Here is a 22,500-nt window from a genome sequence, read left to right on the forward strand (position 1 = left end):
CCCAATGTCTCCTGAACATAACAACATATGTGACTCTGCCATGTAAATACGTTCTATTTGTAATTATAACTGACCCAAAATCCAGAGGTTCTAAGGGTGAAAAGGCCTAAAAGGGTTAAACACAAAAGTACATGATTTTTTGTTTTGGCAGCATTCATACATTCCATAAAGTACTGCATGTATAAGGAACAAGACTCAGCACTGTCCCCTGGTGGCTATATGGAGAACCAGTTTGATTCAGAGTGTATCAGAGTAAGGAAAACACAAATGCAGAGGAATTTGGGCCAAATTACTGTACAGTGGAAAAACATGAAGTGCACATATTACAGTAAAGCGGTATTATACTCCTACAGTATTTTCATAATATCCGATAATAATTCAGTTCTGTTTTTCATGTTCACATTAGTTTTGTATTTTTAAGTGTTTTAGTAACAAAATACAATTTTTATGAAACGACATTGTTAAAAATGCAAATAAAAACCAAACTATCTACTTTATTTGAATATTGTTTAGTGCTCCTGGCCTTCGGCCCACCAAATACTGCATTCCCCCCAAAGATGATACCTCGGGCCTCCTCCCAGCAGACTTTCCCCACCTGGGAAAAAGCCAAGAGTCAATATGTATTTCATATTATATGCTTACATTTATTTTAGTTCAGGTTTTTTATTGAAAGTTATGTACATGTTAACATATTATTAAATGTAATTAACATTTTTATGATGCAAAAGCTCAGAAACTATGTCACTCTGACAGTGACCCTACTTGTGTCTCTCGCCACAGTGCAATCCAGTGATGATCGACGCCAAGGAGGTTTCGGCTGCCCACCGCGCCCGCTACTTCTGGGGCAATCTGCCCGGTATGAACAGGTGAGAGCAGCTGATCAGCCCAGATTCATAGCTTAGCACCTCCAGCTGAAGTGTAAGCCTATATTATCACACTCAGGTGAGTGTGCAGGTAAAAGTGTCAGTGTTTGATGGGGTGCTACTCTATAACAGTCACCTGTGTCATTTTTTGCGAAATTGCTAAAGGGGAATGCCACTGTTTTTCCAAAATTTGGGCATAATTAAATGGTTAAGATGTAAACAGTCGTTCGGAGTGGTTTGGTGTGAAATGCTCTGTTCTAGAGAAACTTACAGAGTCAGTTGGCTACCACAGTAGTGGTGGTAGGAACCAGATGTCCACCTCTTTGATCATATCATTCCCATTTGATCTTATCACTCCCGTTTGACCAGATCACTCCCGTTTGATAATATTGCTCCCGTTGGATTAGATCACTCCCATTTTAAAAGGCTTTATCACTCAGGATAGATTTTAAAGTTCTGCTAATAGATTTTAAGGCTCTAATGACCTTAAAGCACCGCTTCCATCACACAGTCTGTTAATGATCTCAGATCTGCAGATACTGACCTTCTCCAAAAAAAACCCTCTGTAAAGTCCAGAAAACGTGGAGAGACTCATTCAGTTACTCTGCTTCTAAACCGCGGAGCTCAGTTAACCTTTCATTAGACAGTCAAGCTCAGCGCTCACGTTTAATAAACATGTAAAATCGCAGCTCTTTACCTCAGCATTTCATTAAACTCTACTTCTCGTGGTGTTTATCTGATCATCTGTGTCACTTACTATGATTCTAAATTAATACCTATAATTCTGTGTATTACTGTCACTTTGAACTGCCATCAGCATGAAAAGTGCTATTTAAATAAAAATGATGATTATTATTAATAGTAGTATTATAAAAGAGAACCCAAAGAAAACAGATTATGTCATATTTACACGTGTAGGTTCACTGGTGGCTTTGGATGGTAAATAAAATGATTGGGCATCGTAGTCATGGTGACCCCTGGTTCCTATCACCACCACTGTAAGGAAACCCTTTCTCTGCTATGAGCTATTTCCCGTTACGTTTTAAAAAATGAAACAAAAATTGGGATTTCAGGCGGGTTAAAAGACCCGTATGTGATCTTTGGGTAGAAGTGGCTCTTGACAGACTCATAATGTTGATTTCTGAGCCTGAAGTATTTGGAATTGAGCCAGGAATTGCTCAGCCCGGCTGGGTTGGTGGCATCTTCATCTGTCACTGTCGGTATCTGGCAGAGGCCTCCAGCTTATGCTGTTGCTGAATATGCTGTAGCTTATGTACTTGTATTTGAAGCCAGTGATGAGGGTTTCTCTTCCTCTGCCTCTGCGGAAGTTAGACTCATCTTCTCAGGAGCTGTTGCCTCTTTCCATTACCGCTTGCACACCAGATCAGAAGCGGTTTCTCCGTCCGTCTGATGAAAAATAAACACATTTGGGTTTTTTCCTCTGTTTCTCTCTTCTTCAGGCCATTGACTGCCATGGCGAACGATAGGCTTGACCTGCAAGACTGTCTAGAACATGGCCGCACAGCCAAGGTGTGTGTGTGTGTGTGTGTGTTTCATTAGAATACTCCTAATGTTGGGTGAAGGCAGCTGTGTAGATGTGTTCTGGAGTTGTACAGCACTGTGCAAAAGTCTTAGACACCTAAGAACGTTATTTACAACCATTTAAGTTTTTCTTAGCCAGTACGGCTGGATATCATTAGAATAAATAAAGTTAAATACAGTAAAAAAAGTACAACGGCCTTTTAGGGCCTCTGTTAAAATTAAAAGTAGTAGACTTTGAGAATAAAGTTGTAATATTCAGAGGAATAAAGTCAGAATTACAGCGTTAAAGTGGCATTAATACCAGGAAAGGCTGCAATATTGTGGCCAAAGGCTTCGCGAAGGGAAGCAGGGCCTCCTCGTGTTAAATGAGGGGCGTTGAGTTGGTGGAGTTATACTTTCATATCGATTCACTCATTCATATCATCTCCCTGTCCGCCCTGCACATCAGCACCAGCCTGTTATAGTATACGAAACACAATACATACAACTAGCCCACCTTATCCTTGAAATATCCGTTTATTCATGGATTTATTATTGAAATATTATGAAAACATTGATTTTATTCGAAAAAAATACAACTTTGTTCTTGAAGTCTATTATTATTCTTATTCTTATTTATTTTAGTTTTTAAACTGTGGCCTAAACCGTGGCCGTCTCAGAAAGTTAGAATCACTAGATTTTTTTTCCTGGACGCCTCTGGCCGCCACATGGATTTGTTAAATGCCATCACCAGCACACTTGATTTAGCTGGTCATACTGTCCATACACAAAACGGCTACTATTGCATTCATAATGTTTGTATTTATTAGGATATTAGTGTAAATGCTCACTGCCCAGACAAACAGCTCATCGATCATCATTTTCTCATGTGCCTAATCGTTTTGCACAGTACTGTATGGGTCCTATTTCACTGCCAGTGTTTGTTTAGGTTCTTGGAGTCAGTTCAGTTCAGTTTTCATCAATATTGTTCCATATTTTACCTACAGCATGTCATAAATCGCAAAAAACATATGTCACTCTATGTGTCACTTTCAGAACAAAACCTTGTATCTTTTTTTTGTCAGTCTTTATTTTTTGATAGCTGCTCTTTTAACTGCATGAGGATTTCGTGACGAATTGACCACCAGACATGGTCCAGAATTTGGATAATGATTTAATTCCACTGATTTCCAGATACACGCTTTTGTTCTGACAGCGGTTAAAACTCCAGTGAACGTAGCCAATCCCCACCTCCCCTCACCCCAAATGCCGTTAATCTGTTTGCTGTCTGAAGTTTGTTTGTTATTGGGCTATAATAATGTAATATGATATCGCACTGGGCTCCAAATAATCCCAGACTCTTTCTAACACTGCACAGTGTCCAAGTCAGGCCAAGTCAGGCCCGTCGATCAATCCAATTCACTCCCTGCAAAATTGGTTTTATTTTCTATTAATATTAGCCCATCTCAACAAGAGCTGCACTACAGTTCCCAGCATGCACTGCAACGTAACGTGTGCACCAATTCCCTCACCAACAACGATCTATGGGACAGCACCACAAAAAGTGTCTAGTTCAAGTGAATGGGCAGTTTAAAAAACCTTCCTTAACAGTTTAACAGTGGTCTGCAGCTAATGGGGTCTGTTGTTTTATATAAAAATTATTACAGATTTGTTAAGATTTCTCAATATGGCCCTTTTATTGGTTGGGTTTGACCCCCCCTGCTGTGCAACATGCTGTATATAGATATGGATGAAAGTGCCCGGCGTGGCTAAAAACAGCTGAAGCAGCTTTTTTGAAGCTGCACAAACGTACGGCGGTCTTGGCTGATTGGCTGACTTTGGGGTAAAGGGACACTGTGTGGGATAAAAGGACAGTTTATCACTGATCTGCTCCTTCATGTTCAGTCAGCAGTGACTCTGGCAGATAACATTCAATTAGAAATGGCTCCACAGATGACCTGCAGTTTGCAGACAAGCTCAGTCCTAGATCAAATAAGCACTTCACACTTCAGGGTCTTCTGTACTGTAACACACCTGCTGAGCTCTTGATGGTGTGTTAGAGCAGAGAAAACTCTAAACTGTGTGCTGCTGTGACGCTCCATGTTGGGCGTGTCCTCAGGAGCGGTTCAGGGGGTGCACACTAATGCGTCTGTGAGCTTTCTGATTGGGTGTGGGGTGGCTGAGGGGGGCGTGGCTCAATTAGAGGCTGGGTCTGTGTTTTTTCAGTTTGATAAGTTGAGAACCATCACCACTCGCTCCAACTCCATCAAGCAGGGCAAAGACCAGCACTTCCCCGTCTACATGAACAACAAGGAGGACATCCTCTGGTGCACCGAGATGGAGAGGTAATAGATGAGTGAATGGATGGATGGGTAAATGGGGGGAGGGATGTGTAGATGAATGGATGTGTGGATAGACAGATGGGTGGAGGGATAGTGGATAAATGGAGGAATAGATGAATGGATAGATTGATGCAGCGGTGAATAGATGGACAGATGGCTGGAGGGATAATTGAGTGAACAGAGAGATGGATGGATGGATGGATGGATGGATGGATGGATAAATGGGTGAAGGGGTGCATAAATGGGTAGATTGGTGGAGGTAAAGGTGCATGAATTTGTGCCTAGATGTCCAGGTGATTGGATGAATAAATGGGTGAATGGATGGATGGATGGACAGATAGATGAAAGGATGGATAAATGGTGAATTGGATGGATGAATGGATGGATTGGGGTAGGGATGTATAGTTAAATGGATGCCTGGATGGACAGATGGGTGAAGGGATAAACGGGTGAACAGATGAATGGATGGACGGATGTATGGATGTATAGATGGATGGATGAATCAATGGATAAATGGGTGGAGGGGTGCATGAATGGGTAGATTGGTGGAGGTAAGGACACATGAATGGATGCCTAGATGGACAGGTGGTTGGAGGAATAAAGAGGTGAATGGGATGGATGAATGGGTAGATATATTTAAATGGATAGATGGGTGAAGGGATACATGGGTGAACAGATGAATGGATGGATGGGTGGAGGGGTGGATGAGAGATGAATTGGTGTGTGGATTAGTTGAATTGTTTTGTGTTGCTGTCAAGTTGCATGGAAATTAAGTTGCATGCAACTCACAACATGCAACTAGTTAGATGAAAGTTGCACCGCAACTCTTAATAACTTTTTGTTTACAATAATTGATTGTTAATTACATTTGATAATTGATTGTTAATTACAATTGATAATTACATATTTTCAATCAAATGAATGTAAAACGGAAGAAGACAACGCAATAACCCGGCTACACTTCAGTTCAGGTATTACACAGCATCTCTGACGTTTATGAACTTGACTGAGTTGAGGAGTTGGAGAGAAACAAAGGCACAAGGATGGAGGGATCTAAAGGATGGAGGGATCTAAAGGATGGAGGGATGACAGGAATGGGAGGGGTTCAGTGTGTTTGTGTGTTAGCAGCTCATTTTATAACTCATTTTCTCTTTCTCTGTTTCAGGGTGTTTGGATTTCCTGTCCATTACACGGACGTGTCCAACATGAGTCGTCTGGCCAGGCAAAGGCTTCTGGGAAGGTCGTGGAGCGTCCCCGTCATTAGGCACCTGTTTGCCCCGCTGAAGGAATACTTTGCCTGTCTTTAACCCTCGCATACCTGTTACGACATCACAACGACTCACTTCACTCCCTCATCCACATGCCGACCAAGCTCCACCCCTTACTTTTGTTTTCGGTAGTTGCCTGACGACCTACTGGTGCTATTCATCAAAAAAAATACGATATTTCATCCAACTACATACAGTTGCAGGAAAAGGTGTGTGAACCCTTTGGGAATACTTGGATTTCTGCATAAATTGGTCATTAAATGTGTTCTGATCTTCATCTAAGTCACATCCATAGACCGACACAGTCTGCTTAAACTAATATCGCACAAAAAATGATGTTTTCATGTTTTTATTGAACACAACATGTGAACATTCACAGTGAAGGGTGGAAAAAGTATGTGAACCTTTGGATCCAGTAACTGGTTGACCCTCCTTTGGCAGCAATAACCTCAACCAAACGTTCCCTGTAGTTGCAGATCAGACCTGCACAATGGTCAGGAGGAATTTTGGACCACTCCTCTTTACAAAACTCTTTTCAGTTCAGGAATATTCTTGGGATGTCTGGTGTGAATCGCTCTCTTGAGGTCATGCCACAGCATCTCAAGTGGGTTGAGGTCAGGACTCTGACTGGGCCACTCCAGAAGGTGTATTTCCTGTTGATTTACTTCTCTGTTTTGGGTCGTTGTCCTGTTGCATCACCCATCCTCAGTTGGCAGACAGATGGTCTTAAGTTTTCCTGCAAAATGTCTTGATACACTTGGGAATTCATTTTTCCGTTGATGACAGCAATCCGTCCAGGTCCTGAGGCAGCAAAGCAGCCCCAAACCATGATGCCCCCTCCACCGTATTTCACAGTTGGGATGAGGTTTTGATGTTGGTGTGCTGTGCCTTTTGTTCTCCACACATAGCGTTGCATGTTCCTTCCAAACAACTCGATTTTGGTTTCATCTGTCCACAGAATATTTTGCCAGTAGTGCTGTGGAACATCCAGGGTTAGCAGCAGTGGCTTCCTCCGTGGTGTCCTCCCATGAACTGCATTCTTGTTTAATGTTTTACTTATAGTAGATTTATCAACAATAACATAAACATACTAGGATTCTTCTTCACCTCACTGAGCATTCCAGCATACCATGGACACATGAACATCAAGGCTTTTAGAGATACTTTTGTAATCCTTTCCAGCTTCATGCAAGTAATTCTTGAACATAGGTCTTCTGAGATATGAGGCATGGTTCATATCAGGCATTGCTTCTTGAGAACAGCAAACTCAAAATTGGTGTGTTTACAGGGCAGCTTTAAACAACACATCCAACATCCAATCTCATCACATTGGCTGACTCCTGGCTCCAATCAGCTCTTGGAGAAGTCATTAGCCGAGGGGTTCACATACTTTTTCCATCCTTCACTGTGAATGTTCACATGTTGTGCTCAATAAAACCATGAAACCGTATCATTTTTTGTGCGGTATTAGTTTAAGCAGACTGTGTTTGTCTATGCTTGTGACTTAAATGAAGATCAGAACACATTTAATGACCAATTTATGCAGAAATCCAAGTAATCCCAAAGGGTTCACACACTTTTTCTTGCAACTGTAGTCTCACATTCACATGTCAGCTATTTATTGAAGACATAATAAGACATGCAGTACTCTGCAAAAGTTTTAGGCCTCCTGGTAGATATAAAGCTACTGATCTGAGCAGTAAGCATGTATTTGCTAAGAAAAACACTAACACTAGTATAAATACAAAATTAGAACAGATATAATTGGTTGGATAAGTAATTTCCGAGCCTTTCCTGGAGGTACTCCAGTGTATACTCACCATCCAGTACCTGGCTGGGCTAATCTGTCCTTCATTAAATTAGTTCACTTGACTTTTTTAAAAACAAGTCTTTGTAACTATTTACTGTATTAATGTTTATTTGTTTTTTTATTTGGTATATAGTGTTTGTTACAAACAAAACACAGATAAATAGTTTTATACATTTCAGCTGGCCTAATACTTCTGCACAGTACTTTAGTACTGTTTATTGGTTTTATTGCCATATTAACTGTTATTAGGGGTCCAAGCACTGAGGGTGCTGCAACTGTTCCTGCACCTGCTCAGATTTTTCTTCTCAGTATTCTTAAGTAGAATGTAATGTAGATCAGGCTGTAAATATAGGAGGTGCTATAACATGCAAATAACTGTTTCTCAGTCAAAGTCTGCCCAATTAAGCTGTGCTGCATCTTTGAGCTAATTTATAATAGAGTCTTGAATATGGTTCCGTAATTGGACAAATAGCCACCAGCCAATCAGATTTTAGGAGACATTTTGCAGGTTTGGCACTAGCAAATTATCACAAAAGGTCCTAAGCACACAATGAAATTTGACACAAGTAGGCTATGGGGGGACTATTAATGTGTCCACAGTTAAAGTCTTAATAATAAGATGCCAAACGCCTTTTTCAAACTAGTCCTTGGATTTTCATCACAGTCACAATCTGTTGAGTCTGAAACAACTGAAATCTTGTTCTACACTATATTGCCGTAACACATGAAGCAGTCAGATCTGCCTCTGAATCAGCCTCTGGGGTTTATTGTAACATCCCGGTCTCCTGTTAGGCCTTCCCTGGCCACTAGAAGGAGAAAGAGAACTGACTCAGGCTGATTAGGTCTTACTGTTGACAACTTTTGCCCTACACAAGGAGAGCCCCACGTAGCTCTCTGATCAGTCTTGAGTTCCTGCTGCCACATGCAAGCATTCTTGCCAAAGCCAGTAACTTGGTAAAAGCTCTCTCTCGAGCTCTGGTGCTTCTTAATGTTCTTCTGTTCGCAGAGGGGAAAAAGTCACACAAAAGAAAGAAACACAGAAGGGAGTTCTTTAACATTCTTGAGAGGTTTTGAGGTCATCCTTGGTTTCTCTTACCATTGTCTCTTCAGTGGTGCGCCGTCTAGCACGCTGATATTTCAGCTAAGAGGTCGGAGGGTTGAACCCCTCTGGCTTTGAGTCATCTGAGTTTTCTCTTGCTCTAGCTGTTGTCTCGAGTGCTTTGCTGTCTCCCAAGAATTTATTATTGGTCTTCCTCCTGGCTTTACAGTTTGTTTTGACTCTCTACTGCTCTGCACTTAAGTCCAACCTACAGAGCTTGGTCTGTATCTTACGCCATAGCATCCTGGTCTCCAAACACAGGGACCACAGGTTTGATCCCCATGTGGGGTAAGCCACCTGCCTTGTTACACCTATAGAATATCTATAGATGTAGAATTTCAATATCTCTTGCTCTGATTAAAGTAGTTCATTAGGAAGTTTGATTTAAGAGGATGTTTACCACATGAACAGTAATATTCAATTGCTGGGGCTACAGTAGTAATTGCAAATTGGGAACTAGTTGCAAACATGGTGCTTGGACCCTGATCAGTGCCGCTCACGGCTACATTATTTTTTATTTATTTAAATTTTTTTCCTTTTTTAAACGTACTATTCCGTCGGGAACGATCGACGCCTTTCATCTGTGATAGCAAGGCTTCTCTCGGGCAGGAGTGGCAAAAAAGAGACAGTGTGCACGACAGTGTGTGTGTGTGTGTGTGTGTGTGTGTGTGTGTGTGTGTGAGAGAGGACAGTCTCTTAGAGCACAAAGCTGGTAGGGAGGGTCGCGCCATCTTCTTTAAAAGTTAAACTCATGCATCCTGCATCCTTTACCTATGGAAGCCCATTCCCAACAGGAAGAGGTGAAGAAACACCTTTTCTGTTCTCCGTCTGTGTTTCCGGCAGCAGTATGTCAAAATATTGGCTTACTATCGTGAAATAATGGCTTATTTTCACACAGTATATTGACTGAAGCCTGCAGTTTATATCAAATGATAAAAGGCCTAAACAACGTGGAGCTTCCACCAATCGCAACTCTGTACGTCTCAGCATGGCTAGAGGCTCCGTGCACTAAAGCAGGCAAACATGCGACACCATAAGGCTGGTGGAGGTCTCAGAACAAACAACGCAGCGGTCAGGAGTTCTGTTAAATGCACACATGACAAAAACGCGTCGTTTTGTTTTGAAACCTTTTTAAAATAATGGCTTATTTTCGAGACAAATTTATTTAATATCCTCAAAAAATGTGTTCTTTACTCAGAATACTGACTTAATATCTCAAAAAAATTCTTATCTCAAAATCTGAATTTTCTTGTAATATCTTTAATATCTTTTTTTTTTTAAATATATTGACTTAATATCTCAAAATAATACATCTCTATTTTAAAATTTTGACATAATACCTTGAACAATGACTATTTTTTTTCGAAATATTGACTTAATATCTCAAAATACTAGCATTTTCTCAAACTTTTAACTATCAACTACAATTTGTTCTCAGTTTCTGGGAGCAGAATGCCAAGGTTTATCTTATTAATTATTAATTAAGCTTGTATTGACTTAATATTGCAAATAAGGACTTATTTTCAAGATTTCAAAATACTACGATGATATTCAAGGAAAAAAAACTGCGATAACAAGTATGAGATACGTCTTTATTTTGCCGTATTTTGTCGGTATTTTAAGAAAGTAATTATTATGAGACACAGTCTTAATATTTTTAAGAAAATAAGTCCTTAAAAAGCCAAACTGGACGTACGGCTGCTGGAAACGGAGAGAAGAATAAAACTGAAGGTGATTTCTTCCCTGACAGGGGTGGACGTCCATACTTACCCCCATAACCAAGATGTGCAATCATGGAATACAACACACACACACGCGCACACACACACACACACACACACACACAGAGCTGTGAGAGGGAAGCCTTGTGTTAGAACACACACACAAATCAACTGATACACTGTTTACAGTTTTAACTGCGGTACTATACTACTCTACTATACAACTCACCTGCTGTTCAACTGATACAACTACGGTGCTCTCGCTCTCTTTCTCTTCCTCTCTTTCCCTATACTCTCTCTCTAGTTCTGCCCCTTTTCTCTATCTCCGTCCTTCTCGGTCTTCTTCTATGTCTCCTCCCTCTCAGCAATACCAACGCACAGCCACACTTAAGAGGCCTTACCGCTGGGAATCTATGGGGGCACTTACACAGAGAGAGTGATACCACGTAGACTGACGCTGCCCGTCAAAGGTCTGGGGACCCCGAGATTAGAGATTTCGCACCGTTACTTTTCAATTAAGGACGGGAAAATATCTGTCCTAAAGCTTTGGGTAGATTTAGCTTCATCACTTAGCTTCTTGTTTAGCGACACGTCTTCCTTGGGATGAAGCTTGGGATGAAGCTTGGGATGAAGCTTGGGATGAAGCTTGGGATGAAGCTTGGGATGAAGTGGTTTAAACACTTGAAAGGTTTAAGTGCTGAGGCAAACCAAGTTAACTGAGAGCAAACCAACATTGTAAGTGCTAATACGTCTGACAGAATTAGTGATTAAGATGAGAATAAACATCATCGCAGCAAGGGAATAAAACGGGTGGTCTTCAGGTTTATTCTGAAGCCAGCACTGGCAAGTTCATAAACAACTTGGTTAGCCTCTAAAGGGGCATTCTGGCCTAAAACTAGCACTTAATACGCTCTTTGTCACGTTATGCAGCGTTGCGGCCTTCGGCCTCCGACCCTGCGGTCACACCGGCAGGGCCTTTTCCCCTCTTGTCGCCTACATCACTGGTCGCTCATGGCTTTGGTTGCCATGGTTTCACCGACTAAGCGCAAATCAGATGCATTCCCACTACAAGTAAAAATCCTGGTGTCGCTTATTTTTATTGAATCCCCACGTCTGTGCAGTCAGTTTGTGAGGAGAACAGAATTCGGACTTTGTGATTACTGTCCATTTGGGGTGGCGCTGAGCCACCGCCACCATAATTCACTCTCTAGTAGGAGCAGTCACCTAGGAACCAAAAAAAGCGTGGGGGAGATAAAGCGTGTACTACGCTGCTCGGTGCTCAATTCCTATTGGTAATCACCACATCGCCTATTGGTAATCACCCCCCTCGACCTCCAGTCGCCTTGTTGCGTCACGTCCCTGCCAGCGTGAATGCAGGGCGAGACAATTTTTGTTCCCTCACTACAAAACCCAGCATGCATCAGTGCGCTTACTATCGCAGGTAGGCATGTTTACAGCAAATATGGTAAAATATGGCGAACCAATCAAGAAAACACGGCGTCTGTATTAAAAAAAAAAACGATAAAGCCAGGTGTCCCCAAACTTTTGACGAGCAACGTACCACACAGAGAGGGAAGTTAAACACACAAACCAAAAAAAAAAAGGCGAGTTACAGAGAGAGAGAGTTATACCACACAACTGGCAAGAACACTTTGGGCTACTACACACACACACACACACACACACACACACACACACCCTGCACAGGGAACACTGGACAGGTGAACAGAGCTGAGGAGAACCGTGCTTAGACACCGATTCATCCTGTCCACGTCAGAGTTTTCTGTGTTCCAGGCTGTGATGCAATACCGCTAAGATTCGGACGAGAGAACGCTCCGCTTCACAAACTCAGAGAGCTCCGGACTCAGAGCAATCTTACTGCGGGTCCCCCTCCACACCTACAGGGGGCAGCAGTGCAAAAGAAAATCCTTCCACAAATCACTGTGGTGATACTAGCAACCACCAGCTGAATTCATTTCTACTGTAAACTGTAAAACTACAAGGTCTTGTCAAACGCCACCATTTTTACTGTAGTGACGAGCTGCGTGTGAGTGTGTGGAGAAATCCTGCTCCGTTTTTTGCTATGGAATAACTATGGAATAATCTCTCCAGGGTGCTTTCTTCCCCCCCTTTATCTTTCTTTCTGTCATCTTCTGTTGCACATTTTTACGTTTTACTTACGTTGTTTTTCTTCGAACTGTGAGCGAGGCCCGGGCTAGCGTTAGCGTTAGCCTGGACGCCGGCCCACAGGCCCACTGGCTTTAACGGAAATATCATTGCGTTTATTACCTGATCTGCGATTCTGGGCGTGCTAATCCAGCTCGGAGAGAGCTTGGTGTATTCTGTGCTCCGGGGATTCTGGGATAGTGGCCTCTCTGTGTAACGTCATATAAACTGGTCACATGGTGCTCCCAGAATTCCTCAAAACTTCGGTGGCCGTGGCCTCTAACGGTGTGTAGGTGCTGACACAGTGTGCACACACCTTCCAGATTACAATCTAGATTACTGTATCGTCCCCGGCGGAGATCCTCCTTCAGATCAGAGGACGGACGAGGGGACATTCTGGTGCTTACAGAAACGTTCTTAAAAGCTGAAATTGTTCATTACTTTTCCTTTCCCAAGGCGTTTTTTTGTTTTGTTTTGTTTTTTTTTGGAAAAGCATCTTCGTGAACTGTAGACTCCCACAACTGACAGGCTCGGCTAGACTAAGGCCTGCTTTCAACCCCGACTGCAGAGAGGTCACTGGGCCGTTTTCCGGCCCAAACCTTGGACTAAATTATGCTAAGTGTGCTGTCGTCGTACTGTCTGAGGTGATGTCGTAACGAAAGCTCTACGTAGTCCACGGCTGTGTCCGTAAAACGCAGCGAATCAGCCTAAGTCCAGGAGTTAAGCTACGCTAAACCAAGCTAAGCTTTGAGGAGATGTGCCTACGGGTGTGGATGGCCGCGTCGGCCGCTGCGTCAAGCCTTCACGCGCCCTGGACATCCGCGCGAGCCCGGCTCGACCGGCCCAGCGGAAACCCAGCCCCGCGTGTTCGATCCAGCCGTAGTTTGGCCAAGACCGCTCAAGTCCTACAACACGAACGCAGCTCAGTCGCGCTACGAGTTCAGCGGTAAATGAATTGTACATAGATACGTTTCTTTAGCACTCAGTTATGTTTTGTGCGCCGGGTGTGTTTTGAAAAATTTGTTTAGGGTAATTCGGTGTGATCGTAGGCCGACGTACGATAGTGTTAGCATAGCTTGTTTTGATTAGGAGACTGGGCGAAGGCGGAGCTTAATTCCGATAAGCTGTAAGGAGGCGGGCGTGTGGGAGGGAGGGCGTGTCGACGAAACGCCACGCCCGGAGATTTTTTTTTTTTTTTCTCTCTCTCTCTTTCTTTAATTATGTATTTATGAATTTGTCTCAGATGAGAGGGTGATTGACAGGTGACGAATTTGAGAGCCAACCAATAACCAGTTGACAGCTTTAAAGGAGGAGTTCCTTTACATAAGGTTATTTTAGGAAATCAAATCTTTAAAGAGATGTGTGAGTGAGGGCGTTTCAAAAAGGTGCTATACAATTTATTCTTAAATGAGAAAAAAAAATAATAAAATAAAATAAATGAAATAATAATAATTACATGAAATATATTGTTGGGAATTAAGAATCGACCGGTCTTGACAATGACTGTTTTTATGTTGTCGTAGTTATGGGGGAAAAAAAAAAGAAAAAAAAAAGCACTATTATTTTACTCTTTTATGAATATATTAACAAATGCATTTTAACTTTGTACTTGATGAAGATGTAAAAGTAGAAAAAAAAAAAAGAATAAAATGGAGAAATTCATGTGTTTTAGCCTAGACATTACTGTAGTATGAGCGTCTCGAGGAGAAAGTCATTCTGTTCTACTGGACACACGTTCATTCTGAGGGGTTCTGTGCACTGATGCGTAACTTGCTTTACCTTTGGCAGCAAAAACTACATTACCCAACATTCCTTGCTTCCCAACTCCCTCCATGTACTCTGGCTTTAGTTTGATCCGACTGTAATGTTATGGGTTTTATATACACACATATATATACATAAATATATGATTGTTGTCGCCTCAATATTTATTGACCGCAGCTATGTCCTACCTTCTGTCATTCATTTGGTCAGTTGAAACAGTCTGCTCTCTTTCTCTCCCTCCTCTGTCTCGCTCCCTCGCTCTCCCTCTTTCTCCCCGCTCTGTGGCTGTACCTCTGATGTGTTACCGGGTGACGTAGTTTCTTACCACCTCTCTGAACACATGCAGACAGAGTGTGAAGACGGAGAGAGAGAGAGAGAGAGAGAGAGAGAGAGAGAGATGGGGGGAGATAGAGGGGGAAAGAATGACTCCTTTCTTATGTATTTGTGCTGGGGAACACTTGAATTAAATGTACTGTTTTTGTGCAAAAAAAAAAAACAAAACCTCGTCTTGGCTTTTTTTTCACGTGATCCTTAAAACTGTTCACTTTTGCACTGTTACACTCAACGATGACATCACAGAGTGACATCACACAAAGCCACACGCCTCTCTTCCATAAACTAAGAGCCAAATACAAAACGACAAAAACAAAAGCATTAAATCCACCTCACTGTCCAGTTGATCAGCTCCACTGACCGCATAGTTCCACTCTGTAGTTCTACAGTTACAGACTGTAGTCCATCTGTTTCTCTGATACTCTGTTCTTCAGTGGTCAGGCCCCCCATGGACCCTCACAGAGCAGGTACTATTTGGGTCTTGGATCATTCTCAGCACTGCGGTGACACTGACGTGCTGGTGGTGGTGTGTTAGTGTGTGTTGTGCTGGTGCGAGTGGATCAGACGCCTCTGTGTCGCTGCTGGACTGAGAACCCAAAACATCCAGCCAGCGTCCTGTGACCACTGATGAAGGACTAGAGGATGACCAACACAGCAGATGAGCCGTCGTCTCTGACTTCACATCTACAAGGTGGACCGACGAGGGTTCTTTAGTAAAGACCGCGGTTTCTGTCCTCCTTCCGACCCAAGCGTACATCTTTAGTTTTGCCCTGAAGCTACGAGGCCAATCTAGTTAACGAGTAGTGGAAGATTCAGCTCCACTGATCAGCAAACCGCCTCTGGTCTTATAGGCTTGCAGGCCTTATTCATGTTCATCCACATCAAAAACAGTAGTAGGAGCATCAGCGCCAAACCACTACATTCAGAGTTACAGGGAACTTCTGTAAATTAGATTTTCTGTCAAACTATCGCTTTAATACAGATTCTCCTGCAATGTGCACCATCTGTAGTCCTGTGTGAAGGTTTTAGGGCATCTAAGCTCATTTTTAACCAGTTGACCTCAGCAGTGAGTTTATTACAGTATACATTAGAATAAAGTCGTATTCATAATTCAAATAAACAGAAAAACAATAAAAAGTAACAAGAATTTCTTGGGTCCATATTTTTCCTGGACACCTTCACAGCCGCCACAGAGACTCGTTAATATCATCAATTACATCATGAGCTCAATTTACTGAGCTCTGATTGGTCAAACCAGGAGCTGCGTTTTAACTACATATAATACTGGACTTCCTCGAGGAGAGGCTTGGAGATGGGTCAACAAACACACTAATATCCAGAACATCACTATTTACTATATATATATATATATATATATATATATATATATGTGTGTGTGTTAGTATAAATAATCGCTATTAATTAATATTCTATAAATTTTGTTTATTCAAATATTAACACTTTTATCAGCAAATAAACACAAACTACACACATTAATAGATTTTGAAAATGTGTCTTGGGGCCTAAGACTTTCGCACAGTGCTGTACGTTAAATTCAGCAAATAGACAATAACCATATTTTCACTCAGAAGATCAACAAAACGTCACGTGACCTTTGTAGGATATTCTCCTACAACAGAATCACAACATGACGTCACACAAAGCCACACGCCTCTCATCTATAAAGAAACGAGGAGGATCGTACAGAAATCTGCTGTACATATTCATTTACATATTCATTTACATATTCATTCATCAGACAGTTCGCTCTGAAGTTGATAGTTAGAAGCAACGTTTTATTGCCGTTGTGTCATAAAAACCTACAGTCAAGGCACATTAATTCACAGTTGTTTGGCCACAATGGCCTTACATTATAACCTTATAACCTTCCTGTTATAAATTACTATCTACAATCATAATGTTTACACCTGCGGATTTAAAGTATGGCCGTGTTAAATGTACCTACGGTCACTAAAGGACTACAGACTGTTTATTTCAGTTATGTCACTGTGTTAAGGAACATGTTTTAGTTCTTTGATGAGGCCCGTTTATCACTTATTTATGAAAATAGCAAATAAAAGAATACGCCTTGATAAAGGTGCTTATTCAGACGGCCGGTCCACTGACCGTAGCTGATTATAGCAACACCAGAAGTTCGAATGTGACTCAGTTTAAAACCGTAGCTGTTGATTCTGAAGGTGACCGTATTCAGTAACTATGTTTACATGCACACCAATGGATTAACAGTAGTCGGGTTAGATTAACCAAGACTCCATAAACAGAACGGCTCGATTGTCTTCGTCAACTAAGTGTAGCATGTCTAATTACATGGTCCAGGCCGATACTGACCGAACTATTAGAAGTAGATAGTCTTGGCTGGGTCTGGTTTCTGAGGCTCCTCTGACACTCCTTTCCTTCCCTGGACTGTATTCACACAGCAGGCAGAAGTGGCCCAAATCTGATCCGTTTCTTCATATGTGACACAGATGAAAAGCAAAAAAAACCACAGATGATTTGATTCTGATTTGAGATGCTTTCATACGTGGCACTGAAATCCGATACATATCCGATCTGCGGCCACGAGACTCAGTCCGAACAGCCAGATCGGAATTCATGCGACTTTTACGTCAATCCAGCTCCACGTTTGTCATAATTCTGCACTGCTGAGACTCATAAATATTAAGGCTGATGTTTCCGTACAAAAAATCAGAGACTCCTCCAAAACCCTCCGTGCTCGAAGAGATTTCTAAAGAAATGTCCGAACGCGGCCGCAGGAGAACGATCCAGCAGCGTCAGAGAACAGTTAAAAGTCCGAAAGCAAAGTTTAAAGAATCCGAGGACGTGAACCGAAGAAGTGACCGCGCCCTTTTTACGCCGAGCTCGAACACATTCAGGGTGAAGAGCCCAGCTGTCAGTCAGTGAAGCTTCATGATGCTCCTGTGATGCCGGTGAAGATGAAGCGACTGGCGATCGTTGGCAGGTGTGATTGTTTACCTCTGATGTCACGGTTAAAAGATGTGAACATCTAATTTGGGCCACTTTTACCTGCTGAAAGAACGCAGCCTTGGTTTCACACTGCAACGGCTAAAATGCACCAAATTACAAACATTGGTCTTTGATTGGTCAGACATTTGGCTGGGATACGCACACTCAAAACACTGATGTGCTTCACTTACAATCACAGTCAAGCAATGACCAGAAACCTTACTTGATATCTCCGTCTTCCTGACTGAAGAATTTGTTCCTGGTTGCCGATGCTTGGCTAGAAATATGTTCCGCCATCCATGTGACTAAATCGAATGCGTGTCTTTTCTATACTTTTATTGCTCGTCTGCAATCGTTTAAAGGACAATAAGGACATTGAACAGGCAGGTTACGCAGACAGTTTAGGAGAGGAACACATGCACTGCAGTTCAACTCCCTAATTTTATGCAAATCCTTATAAAAATGTGCAGCAAACTGACCCACGATTCACTACGAAGTCGACTCAAACCAGCAATTTTTGGCGGGCCGCAGTTCAGCTGTTTGATTGGATGATTGGGTGACTGGGGGAGTGTTCACACCCATCAAAACAAACTGAATTAAAGGAAACGAAACCAAATAAGGCTTAGACAGACTATTGTGTGCATGTAAATGTAGTTACTGGTGCAGTTGTTCTAAAACACCTCATTTAAGACGGTCAGTTCAGTCACACTTTATTTGGGTGGTACTTTTGTAGACTATCTATATCAAATGCTGAAATTGCTAATAAACAATGGAACTGTATTGAAACTCAATTGAGTATCCACTGGGTTGAGGTTACAGTTTGAGTGAGGCTTAAGTTTAGGCTCTAGATTGAGGTCAAAGTTAGGGTTAGAGTGGATGTTGAGTTTATGTATCAAAATAAAGCAGGTTTCTCATCAGGAACGTCAGAGCAGGGACAACACTGTCCAGCACTGGGACCTCTGGACTGGGACACACTGCCGTGGGATGGATGAAAGCAGGGAAGGAACGGAGGGATGAAGAACAGCACTCCACTCCAGCTCCTCAGACCACAGCGTCACAGCCTGGAGTACGACATCACCTGAGGGGTCACCCTGCCTCCTGTAGCCAAAGAGACAGAAAGTATTAGTATAGCAGCTCTGAGGGCTGAGCGATATCGCCGAGAACCTTATCGTCATACATTTTCCCCCATATCATTTCTTTTTGATGTTACATGCATTTTCTAACGCACAGTTTAATGAATGATCAACAGATTTTCACATTTTATCTGAACTTTATTAATAATATTGCATCGTAAAAGAGTCTGAGTCGGGATTTTTTTGCTGCATAATTATATTCATTTGACCACTGAGTGATTTTGTGTTGGGACAATTATTTTGTTTGCTAAATTTTTGCCACTTTGGTGAACTTTGATCATTAGCGTCCTCTACTGGCAGTGCTATTGCTTTGGCTGTGCTGTCCTCCGGGTTTCACAGCACTGAATATCCAAAACAGAGCAAAGGCACATTCTAGCAGTGTCACTACAAATGGTTCATTTCAGTCATTTCTTTGTATTAAGGAGTAGTTTTAGTTCTATGTGAGCCTTTGATAAGGCCTGTTGATCGCCTGTTTATGATAATAGCATGAGTGAGTATAAGACAATAATATCGCTGGTGTCGGGAACAAAACCTCGCATCTCCGAAATGGGAACTTTACAGGAGAAGGAAAAAACCTACTTTACTTTTAATGCAAGTCAATGGAACCAGAATTTTCTCCAAGTCATTTTGGGTCGTTTCTTTTGGTCCATTCATCATGAAATTTACCCACAATGTAAAGAGCAGCAGGCGTTTTCACATTATGTCAAAAACTGAAAAACGATGAAATTTTTGTCCCGACAGCAGTGATACGCTTTGTTAAAGTTGCTTATTCAGGGCTTCATAGCACTGAAAATCCAATTTTATTTTTTTTTAAGCGTAAATCTTCCCCACTGGCTATAAATAAACGCATGAATAAATAAACACGTAGCCCGGCAACTGTAACTGAGACACCTCTGAAAAACTTCACAATTTTCTGAAAACTCGCCTGATTTCCCAAGACATGGAGGAAAAAGCGAATTGTTACTCGTTTCTCAAACCGGAGACAAAAGAAGATCTCAATTAATGTGCGGACGACGTGTTACCAACCCAGAAAAGAACTTTTCCAAAAGCATTTTGTTGCCATTGAAGCTGATATTGATATTGGAGCTGCCAGCCATCACGGACCCCCTGAATACAAGGGTTTTATTGGCCCCTGCAGTTATCCACACTTTTCTACTACAGATCAGTAATCAGTACTATACGCTTACACATTGTTGTCTGACACACTTGCGTTTACTTTATAAAAGCCCGGTGCTCTAAAAAAAGTGCCATATAAATAAAAATGATTATTATGATTAGTGTTCTAAGTGTTCATCATTGTCGAGTTAGCCGGTGTGAACTGCGAAAGTCTAGTGTCGCTGAGAATTTGCTCCGCCAGTCTTGATGAGGCAACAGACAACAGTGAACGAAGGCAATCAAAGTAGCATCCATATGTTTTTTTGGAAGCACTGAAAGCTGTTCTTACCCAGAGTTTCCCATATTCTCCTCACTGCAGCTTTGCTCACCCTGTACTCGTTCTGCTCAGCTCTGATGAAGACAAGCAGACAGAGAGAGTTTAAATCACAGACATGTAATACAGTATATTCCCCAGTCAGAGACGACAGCAGATCGGTGCTTTAGCATCACCATCATTTGAATCAGATCAGTAGGTAATAATGAAATAATCCTCCTCTACAGTAAAATAAAGCTCTGCTGATCCTTCAACTCAGTTTAACAGTAAATGGTCTTAAACGCTGGAGTTAATGTAGAACTGCTGATTCACCCTTTAACCCTGAAGATCAGCGCAGACGGCTGGTCACCATAGCAACACAGACGACAGCCTCGCCCAGCTAGTAGCTACGAAACGGCAAAGAGAGAGATTTAAGACGAACATCGATAATCTGGAGACGAATGGACTGATTAGTGTTTATAGTCACTCCAGCTGGTTTCCTGATACGTTTAATCTGCAACGAGAAGCTGAAACACTAAAAAGTCCCGAGGCTGAAGTTTCTCATTCGCCAGCTTTTCATTCGAATTTTTAAACGGTGCAGCAGTTACATTCAGGCATCTCAGGCACCGTTTAAGGTGGAACGGGAATTCAAATAAGCTGGAGAATGAGAAGCGACTTCAGCCTCGTAAAAAGTCAGAAGTTGAGAGACGTTTTAAAAGAAGCTGTTCCACTTTTGAGGAAAAGTTTCCTGCTGGAGATGTGAGAAAAGCAGCTGTAGCTGAGCTGAAGACTAAAGCAAAGCGAGTCTCTGTTTTCATTTCTATTATATTTTTCCGCCTACACTACCACATCAGCACATATTTACAGCGAAGATGCTACAACAGACAAAGTGTTGTGGCTCCCAAAGTGGTTTGATTTTTGTTGAAAGGTAAAAATGGCTCTGCTTAACGTTTGGGTTCTCGACCCCTGACATAAGGAATCAGAGCTGAGTTTCACTCCTGATGTGAACAAAACTCACCAGGGACTTTCTGAAGCCTTTCAAACTAGGGATGGGCTTTTTAAACACTTTTGCAATTTAAATATCTGCATATTAAAACAAATGGTTTTAGAACGGCCACAGATAAGAGCACGCATGTTCCGAGCATGTCACCGCAAGGGGTCCATAGCATAGAGCTACATTCTTCTGGAAAAAAAATGAATTTGATGTAGAAAACATTGTTCAAGTTTCAACATAAACCAATCACTCCAAAATACGTATATGGGAAGTAAGCTTCAACAAGAGCCCGTTTTAAATTCGTTTTTGTGACATCACAAAATCCAGCACATTTACATGCATCTCCCATTCAGCCTAGAGCAGTTTAGCCCCTCCCATTCACACTGATGTTTAAAGACTGCTTCACTGCTTTCTGAATGAGGCGCAATACAGGACAGCCAATCACAACAGAGATCATTTACATAAATTAGTCTTAAAGGCACAGTCACCAAAATAGCCCGCTCAGGTCTAAGAGACAGAGGGACGCTGGGAAACAGTGTATAAGTGTATTACAGTAAATAAAACTACACCAACTTTAACATACAGAAAAATGTAGGATAGTGGCCCTTTAAAAGGTCAAGAGGGGGTTTTCTACTCCTAAGCCAGACGGACGTGAGATCAAATCCTGGCACGACCAAAATAGTAATTAACTGACAATGAACTGAGCGATATTTTTAACCAATATCTTTCCAGCCATTAGGACAAAATGTATTAGCCAACCTTGTCAGCCAACTTACACTCTGGATTTAGACACAGCCCCCATCCTGAGCAGAGCCCACAGCACGTTCTTCTGAGTGTTGGAGGACAAACACTCGTACGACCGCACCTCACCTGCAGGGGGAGACAGAGACAAACTTTCAGATGGCGAGGGAGGATTAGAGGCAAGAACAGAGACGAATAATGAGAGAAGAAACTGAAACAAATGGCACAGTCACAGTCTAATTTCTCATTTCGGTGATCAAAGGGGGCACCAGCCCCCTTCAGACGCTCTTACTGTGGCCTTCTTCTATTCGTCATTAGGTTGCATAATGCCCGCTATGTCATAGAAGGTCCT

General features: G+C 42.0%; 2 protein-coding genes across 11 annotated transcripts in view; one reads left to right on the forward strand and one right to left on the reverse strand.

The window, feature by feature from the left end:
* LOC108414024 (DNA (cytosine-5)-methyltransferase 3A-like) overlaps positions 1 to 6,275 on the forward strand; it is a 131,515-nt gene extending 125,240 nt beyond the window's left edge. For 4 of the 10 annotated variants that reach the window (XM_037538066.1, XM_037538073.1, XM_037538068.1 and 1 more), the window contains 4 exons: positions 781 to 866; positions 2,324 to 2,393; positions 4,611 to 4,729; positions 5,892 to 6,274. In XM_037538066.1, coding sequence (XP_037393963.1) covers positions 781 to 866; positions 2,324 to 2,393; positions 4,611 to 4,729; positions 5,892 to 6,033 — 417 coding nt within the window. In that variant the 3' untranslated portion in view covers positions 6,034 to 6,274. Of the gene's footprint in view, positions 1 to 780; positions 867 to 2,323; positions 2,394 to 4,610; positions 4,730 to 5,891 lie in introns of all 10 variants that reach the window. The other 6 variants (XM_037538070.1, XM_037538074.1, XM_037538072.1 and 3 more) reach the window with 3 other exon arrangements.
* Positions 6,276 to 16,597: 10,322 nt separating this feature from the next.
* si:ch73-21k16.5 (dihydroxyacetone phosphate acyltransferase) overlaps positions 16,598 to 22,500 on the reverse strand; it is a 26,481-nt gene continuing 20,578 nt past the window's right edge. The window contains exons 14-16 of the mRNA XM_037538031.1: positions 22,184 to 22,277; positions 20,450 to 20,511; positions 16,598 to 18,970 (exon numbers count right to left, since the gene is read on the reverse strand). Of these exons, the coding sequence (XP_037393928.1) occupies positions 18,927 to 18,970; positions 20,450 to 20,511; positions 22,184 to 22,277 (200 nt within the window). The 3' untranslated portion in view covers positions 16,598 to 18,926. The remainder of the gene's footprint in view (positions 18,971 to 20,449; positions 20,512 to 22,183; positions 22,278 to 22,500) is intronic.

Source organism: Pygocentrus nattereri, chromosome 4, assembly GCF_015220715.1.
Source record: "Pygocentrus nattereri isolate fPygNat1 chromosome 4, fPygNat1.pri, whole genome shotgun sequence".
Classification (NCBI taxonomy): domain Eukaryota; kingdom Metazoa; phylum Chordata; class Actinopteri; order Characiformes; family Serrasalmidae; genus Pygocentrus; species Pygocentrus nattereri.